At 41.8% G+C, this 8,347-nt stretch overlaps 1 protein-coding gene across 1 annotated transcript in view; it reads left to right on the forward strand.

Moving 5' to 3' along the window:
* MFAP3 (microfibrillar associated protein 3) overlaps positions 1–4,324 on the forward strand; it is a 21,678-nt gene extending 17,354 nt beyond the window's left edge. Inside the window, exon 3 of the mRNA XM_015410172.1 lies at positions 1,740–4,324. Within this exon, the coding sequence (XP_015265658.1) occupies positions 1,740–2,497 (758 nt within the window). The 3' untranslated portion in view covers positions 2,498–4,324. The remainder of the gene's footprint in view (positions 1–1,739) is intronic.
* The last annotated feature ends 4,023 nt before the right edge of the window (positions 4,325–8,347 follow it).

Genomic DNA, 8,347 nt, shown 5'->3' on the forward strand with positions numbered 1-8,347 from the left:
GAAGGCCGATGCCTCCGTTGCCCGGCCCTCTACAGAATCCACCCCCCAAACCTCCAGGTATTTCCCTCCTTAGAGCTGGCAACCCTACATTCCCCTCAGTGCCTGTTGGTAGGCAACTAAGCTTGGTCCTGTCACCTACTTTGGCCTTTGGGAGAAAACACATTGGGGCCAGTCCTGATAGGGTTGCCAACTCCAGATGGGAAATTCCTGGAGATTTGAGGGATGGAGCCTGAAGAGGGTGAGGTTTGAGGAGGGGTGGGACCTCAGACAGGTACACTGCCATAGACTCCACCCTCCAAACCAGTCAGTCCCACATAGGGAACCATTGTTGCCAATCTCCAGGTGAGGGCTGGAGAGCACTCAGAATTACAACTGCTCTGCAGAAGGGAGGGCAGAAGTCAGCTGAAGTCAAAGGGGCAGATAATGGTAGGTTGATGGCTAGCTGGGAAGGAGATGGGGTTGCCAACTACATGCTGACAAATTCTTAGGGATTTGAGGGGTGGAGCCTGGAGAGGGTGGGGTTTGCAGAGGGGTGGGACCTCAGACAGGTAGAATGCCATAGACTCCACCCTCCAAACCAGCCATTTTGTCCTGGGTAACAATTGCTGCCAATCTCCAGGTGAGGGCTACAGATCACTCACAATTACAACTGCTCTTCAGGTAGCAGAGATCAGTTCCTCTGGAGAAAACAGTGGACTCTGTCATTATACCCTGCTGAGGTCACCACAGCAAATTGACACTGTTTGCCCAAAGCCAGAGCACTGCCCCAGAGCCTCTTTCTAGATCCCGTTGTATTGCTTTCACAACGGGCTTTACTGCTAGTATTTGCATAAAGGAGACAGTACAATATATTAGAGTTTCTAGCATGTTCATTGAGACAATAGAAGGCTGGATTCACACTGCCTTTCCAAATTGAAGTGCTGTGCTTTTTTTCTTCTCTTTTTAAATGGATCGATTTGCCACTGTATCTTCTTCTGTATCCATATAATTCTATAATCATATATGTACCTGCTAAGCATCCCTGAGATCAGAACAGCATAACTAACTATTTAAGCGTAAATTTTTGTAACCCATTCTTTCTGCATGTTGTTTGGGAAAGCAATAAATGGGCTTATGCTCAGGCATAAGACCCCAGTTTACCTAAATGTGTATGTAGCCCAAAGAAATAGGACTGGTAGTCCAGTTCAGGTAGCATTATTTCTGGCATAAGAATCACTGGAAGAATTACTGTGTCTTAACCAAGGGTATGTATCATTTAGTAACTTTGGATTATCTTTAGATGAGAAAACAATTCATGGGTACAAAATCATAAGAAAGGTCTTTTTATGTAATTTATACCTACCTATGTATTTCTTCTGCACAGATATGTTTTTGTATCTTTGTAGTACATGGAGAAGGGTTTGGACACTTCCAGACTTTACAAAGAAGGAATAGACTAAGAAAAGTTTGACTTTTGGGGATAATCAGAAGGATAATGGGGGGATTCTTCAGGGTTGAAGCAATGACTTCTGTCTTTAACAGATGGTGCTGTGATAGCGTAGGCCACTTGGCATTTATTTATTTATTTATTGGACTAAGTAAAGCTACTTGACCCTGCCTAACTAATAAGCCATCAGATCACCAAATACAGTTAACTGGCCATTTTCCCAGTCCTTGGTGTTCTGCTTAAGGCGCTGATTGTAGGAATACCAATGTATCTTTTATAACATTACCTTTTATTTTCTTATTTGTGTCTTTAGATGGAAGATGGTTGATCTCGGACAGTGTCCTTAATATCACAAGTGTAAGCTTTGGTGACCGGGGGCGATACACTTGTGTCGCCATTCATGAAAATGTCACTTCATATTATTCAGTCACCCTCAGGGTGGTTTCCACATCTGGGGATATGGGGATCTACTACATGATCGTCTGCCTGGTTGCCTTTACTATCACCCTGATCTTAAATATAACTCGTCTGTGCATGATGAGCAGCCACCTCCGCAAGACAGAGAAGGCCATCAATGAGTTCTTCAGGACAGAGGGAGCTGAGAAACTGCAGAAGGCCTTTGAAATTGCCAAACGCATTCCTATCATTACATCTGCCAAAACCCTAGAGCTGGCCAAAGTTACCCAGTTTAAGACAATGGAATTTGCTCGATACATTGAAGAGCTTGCCAGAAGTATACCTCTTCCCCCATTAATCCTTAACTGTAGGGCCTTTATGGAAGAAATCTTTGAGGCAGTGCGAGTTGATGACCCTGATGAAGTAGGAGATGTAGTCAAACAGACCCAGGCCCTTAGTGCCCAAGAGGGGATCTATCCCTTAAACCCAGAAATCAAGCGCAGCAATTCACCAGCAGGGGATTCAGATGATGGTTCTGTAAATGATCATGGCAAAGAAATAGCTGTTGAGGTATCTGTCCATCTTCAGTCAGAGGTACAAAGCATCGACACTGTTTCTCATGACAGTGTCCCCTCCATTCCTTCTGAAGATGATGCATGTGCTGAATGCAAGTAGAACAGCAAAGGCAGATGTATGAAATCCACATCTGATTGCTTGAAAGCTTTGAGGATAAAGGGAAACCAGAAAGAAACCACAGTCACAAATGCACAAAATTGTTATTTTTAAACTTCCTAAGGGACTGTAAGGTGCCAAAACAGCAAACTTTTTTTGTCCTGTATTGTATGTGTTCTATAATTTGAAAACCAGGTTATATGAGGCCGTTTTTAGATCCTCTTTAGCAGGAGTTGTATTATGGGTATTGCTAGGAGGATTTCATGCAGCCTTTGTCTTGATCTCTGATAATCTTAAATATTATCTCAGAAGAAACAAACAAAAAGTTAATATGAACTGTATTTCTCATTGTCACAAAGAAGCTTAATAACCTAAACGTACCCACACATTAATAATTTCAAGTTGTCGCCTGCCCATGGGAGACCTCAACATAACTGAATGTCATATGTGCTACAGGGAGAATATGAGGTTATTATATAGTTCTGAAACTATGCCAGACCTGTCAGTTTTCTGTGATTGTCTGTGTTGCACTCAGCCGCAGTGCAAGAACAAGAGAATGGAAGCCTGAATGCAGATTTTGGCTGTAAAATCTCTCATTGAAGCCAATAATTTAAATGTGGTGCCGATTGCCAAGCACCTTAACAAAAAAGTAGTTTTTAGTTGCTTGCTTTTTGGAGGCAGTTCAAGTTGTCAGCATTACAAACATTGTCTCTCCTCTGGAATTGCAGTGGGTGAGATGCCAAAGTAGTCTGTGTTATGTGAGGAAGGCAAACAACTCCTGAATTCAAGCATTATGAACTCGTTGGTGGGTCTGCAATAACCCTAGACGTTGAAAAAGAAAAGAAAATCCATCCTCTCTCAGCTTTCCGAAGAAGTTAGTAAAAGAGGAAAACATCTAGTGTTGTAGCCTCAGGGCCCACCTAGATATTACACAGCAGACATGTGTACTGGTCTCCTGCAAGTCTAAAAAAAATGTAAAAGCAGCCTTTGCGGCTGCGATATTGTTTCCCGTTTAAAATTGTCATTCCTCAGCTGCATTGGAGGGGTGACTTTAAGCAGAAAAATGGGTGTGGAAGAAAAGGTTAAGCGGTGCTTTCCTCCCCACCATCACTTGCTGATATCTGAAGTCTTTTACAGATAAACTTTCATTAACCAAAACCAAAAAACCCTATCAAGGCTGTTTTACGTGCCTGCTTGTAGCTTCTAGTCTGGTCCAAGCTAAATTCTTGAATGTGACAAAGAGCAAGAGGCTCCTGCACCACTCTGATGCTGCTGCTTGACTGGACCTGCCCATTCTGCAGAATGAGGTAATAAAAGGAGGTGTACCACTTCAGATTATGTGAATGGGGAATAGGAGTTTTGAATGCTTCCCCCACATTGACCCAAAAAAAAAATTCTAGGCACAAGACTAACACACTGAAGAGAAATTCAAACCCAGCCTTTGGGATGCAATTCTTTTCAGACTGCAGAAGTTTTTGCCATATGGGAAATTCTCTTACTTGGAGCCCAAGAGGTGCAGTCGCTTTCTGACACCTCATCATACTATATGTGTAGTCCAAAACTCAGTCATCCTGTTGCTGCATGTTACTGTCACATGACGACATGGAGAGCAATCAATCAACTTCTTGATTCAGCCAACGACCAGTACAAGTCAAAAATAAAAGCTTTACAGTAAAATCATTAGAAAGTAAAATTGATTGGATCTCCTATGGCCTTATCATTGGCTTGGCCTGAAATGGGGATTCCTGAAACCAAAATGGGAAATACAATATGAAGACAACACAATAAACTCATGTTTTGTTTGTTCCTTTAATGGAAGAGCTTTAATGGCCATCTACCTGATCATTGTTGCATTGGCTCATGTTTCATTTTGTATTCTGTAGCAAAGAGTTAGGATTGTTTCGGTCCCACTTTTCTAGCTCTTGAAGGCATCCTTGCTAAGCTGCTGTGTTTGCCCTCAGAGACATGGAAATCAATGACTCCTGGTTTCACTATTTGGTGCTTTCTCATTCCATCTACATTTCAAAAATGTATTACTAATAGCATTTTTTATTCAGTGTAGGTTTAGTTTATGTAAGACTTGTCTGCACTCTCCAAATTAATTTCTTTGAAGTGCTAGAAGCATTTTGCCATATATAATTTTAACAACTTGGCAACAGGAGTAGCATTTAATTTCCCACAACTCTTTCTGTGCCATGTTATTCTTGAAATGCCATTTGAACTAGCAGTCACTAAAGGGGAATAAAATTTTGAAGAGGATTTAATGTTACATTTATAGCTGTAGGTGACAAACATGACTGTAATGATATCTTAGAAACAGGGATCGTTGGCAGCAATACACGTGGAACAGATAATGTGAGTAAATAATAGTCACCTGGCAGTATTTATCTTGAATCAGTGTACATAAACATTTCTTAAGCCAAGCAGAGATGGTGCAGGCATCAGCTTGGCAGAGAGACATACTGTCATGCTCTACGTATTGTAAGAAATGAAAGTTTGCCCCTCTGAAGGCTCTCTGCACAACAGGGTTACCAGCTCATAACCTAGCAGCCTCGACTATTACTTTAACAGCTCCCAGTGGAAAGAATGTATGCAGCAGAGATTTGTGGCCACATGCTCCAATGGCCCATTCTCTTGCACACCAATGCTGCTTGAAGCACGACAGGAATCTTGCTTGCCACAGCACTTGAGAATGTGACCCACTGCGGTGCTGAGATATGTCTTGTTGCTTGTGTTATCATGTTCTGTTGGCCCGCCTACCTTGTTCCTTACATCTCTGAACTTCTCACAGCCTTTCTTTCACATAAGCTAACCTGGCTACATAGGCTTCATGAATGGGAAAGTGTTATTTAGAGGGGCTTGACGGATAAGGCTTTGTTGTGAGAAGGAAACAGCTTCCTGCATCTGGCCAGGCATAGGACATTCATTCAGTGATCTTTGATAATACAGCATTAGCCATGTAACCATGTATTGTGCCTAACACAGTAATCCTGGTAGATGGAGCACTATGGACATCCATTACTACTTGTATCGCGTTAACTCCTTGAATGTTCAATCATGTGTTTTGCTTATGTAGTAAGAGAAGATTACGTTTACTGTGTTCTGCCCTGGAAGAGCAGATCAAACATTTTGAATCCCACTAAAGTGCCCACAGTTACCCTTGCAACTGTGAATTTCATAGACCATGCATTTCATCAAAAAACAGTTCTTCTGCACTGAATGTTTTGAATATCTTTGTTCAGAGCCTGGTTCAAAATAATTCTGTCTGTTAACTGTGTAATGCTTGGCCTGGCAACAATGACAGTGAATGGATGCCGGATGGATTCCTAGGCCAAATAATCAGACTAGAGTGTTATGATTGCTCTTTCTGGCATTACCATCTGTGAACCTGGGCAATATGGAGTTCCCTGTATACTGTGGTGACATAATCTGCCACCAAGTTTTCTTAATAGCAGGCCAGTGACGTTGGAATGGTGTATGAGATCTCTGCAAGGCAGTGCTACAAGTTCTTTTTCATACTTGTAATGTCTCTGTGTGATTTTTTTATATAGAATTCAGGTCCGCCTTTTTGTCCTTCTGAAACACTTTGGCAAGAGGGAGTATAGGAGAGACACTATTAGCCAGAAATAAGCCCTGGAAATTCTCCATTGCCTCTCAGCAAGACCTTTTCCTCACCTCAGTTCCAGTCGGTCATCATATATTTATTTAATTTCAGGATAAGAACTTGGGGGGTTGCAGTTCTTCTGCAAATAACTTTCATTGATGACATAATAAGATATAGGACCTAGCCCTGTCTTTGGTCAATGTAGCAAAGGCAGGACTGGTGCGTATTGTTTCAGATAGCTTTTTAAACTAAAAATTATTAGAACCAGGTGCATGATAAATACGTTGTAGAGTATGGGTTTCCTAACAGAAACTACAAAATGATTATATATGGAGAAAATTGATGGTGTTTGAATTTATGTGATGCAGTTAATGTAATATTATTCAGGTGATGAACATATTCTTAGTAAACAGCAACAGGCACGAGTCCATCTATAGAGATGTCTGTTGCCCAGTGGAAGAGTAATCTGCCTGTACACTTTTCTTGGTTTCAGCTGTCTGTTGACAATCAGGAGATTGTTGTGTTTCATTGGTCTTCGTTTTTTATCGATCACATCGAAAGCTACTTTAACTGAAGTATTGTCTACCATGACACAAATAATTTGTATTCTGGAGACTGCAATGTCAATATTCTCTGTAACAGCATAGTATTTTGTACTTTCATATAAAATAAACTGTGTGTTTTCCCTCCAGAATAAAACCCATTTAAAAAGCTTGGAGTGTTGTTCTGATCTGACATTTCTTCCTATCAGAAAATGGCATGGAAATGAGCTGTTCAACAACACGTTTATGAAGATCTGGCTTTATTCATTGTCAGGAAGCCCATCATGCAGGCATGGAAAGTTTGCTAAAATATTTGAGAGTCTTTCCATGTTGTAACATCTTTATTGTGTCATTTTAATCTCAGAAGCACCATGGCTATCACTAATAATTCATGCCAAGTTCAGAGACAAGTGACGGTAGAATTACTGAGCTTCATGACTGTTATGGCAAATATACCCCAACTATCAAATGCCATTTTACTTGCTTTGCCAAGCCTATCAATATATGAAAAAGAAATTCTGATATATAGTCCATACATTTTTGAGAAACAAAGATATTTATTTATTTTTAAAATCCAATTAACAACAGTCTCTAACAGACCTCAGCAAATCTTGGAAGCTAAGCAGGGTTGACCCTGGTTACTATTTGGATGGGAGACCACCAAGGAAGTCCTGAGTTACAACACAGAGCCTGGGGCAAATCACTTGAATGTCTCTTAGTTTGAAAACCCTACCTACAGGGTTCCTATAAGTTGACTAGGGCTTAGATCCCATGGAGTAGTGGCCACAAGTGGAATGATGTACATTCACAGAATGCAAATTTCTTCTCCTCTCCTGCAAAAACCTGAAACATAAACCACCACCACCCTGGAAATTGTGGCATTTCTAGCTGCTGTGTGGGAGGTTTCAGTGAGCTCCTATCCCTCTGTGGCAATACTCCATTAGCCAAAGAAAAGCTGTTTTAAAATATGTGCTCGGTTTTTAGATGATGTGCATATTTTTTGCGGCAGGCATCATCTTAGCCTTCATGCAGGAAGGGACGTAAGGTGGTGCTCACCACGTATAATTTTGTAAGCACTTGTATTGAAAATAAATGTAAAATATCTGCTGCCTGCATAACCAGGGTACATTTAAAATGATTAAAGACCATGTGTTGCAGTCCTAGGTGTTTTGGTGCCAGGAATACTGTTGTTCTTGGCTTGCCCCCATTAGGTAGACTTTCCTCCAATTAGAATGCATGGAGGTAGAGGCAAGATGTTTCATTACCTGGCTTCGTCATAATATAATTCTTGAATCACATGATGTTCCCTCAGACAAACTAGTAAATTTGGAAACAAACAGCTGTAAGATGATAAATAAATCACTACACTGGTTTAGAATTGAATGTCAATGTAAAGTAACACAAGGGGTGGCCCGCGATACTCGCGGGGGGGGGGAGGCGGAGCTCCAAACTGAGCTCCGAACTCAGGAGGCGCAGGAGGAAGCAGCAGGAGAGGGTAATCCCCCCCCATCCTGCTGGTTCCTCCCCCGTATCCTCCCCCCACACTCGATCTCCCCCCTCTGGCCTCCCCCCCCTCCGGCTCCTCCGAAGCAAGGTTTGGGTTTCTATTCCAGGGGTCACTTTCCATTCTGAGCAACAACGTCTGCTCAGCCTGACATGCCCCCGTCGGTTTTCCCAACGTGACTGTCTCGCCTGTTCAGGGGAGGG

This window comes from Gekko japonicus, unplaced genomic scaffold (genome assembly GCF_001447785.1).
Source record: "Gekko japonicus isolate JY-2015 unplaced genomic scaffold, Gekko_japonicus_V1.1 scaffold720, whole genome shotgun sequence".
Classification (NCBI taxonomy): Eukaryota; Metazoa; Chordata; class Lepidosauria; order Squamata; family Gekkonidae; genus Gekko; species Gekko japonicus.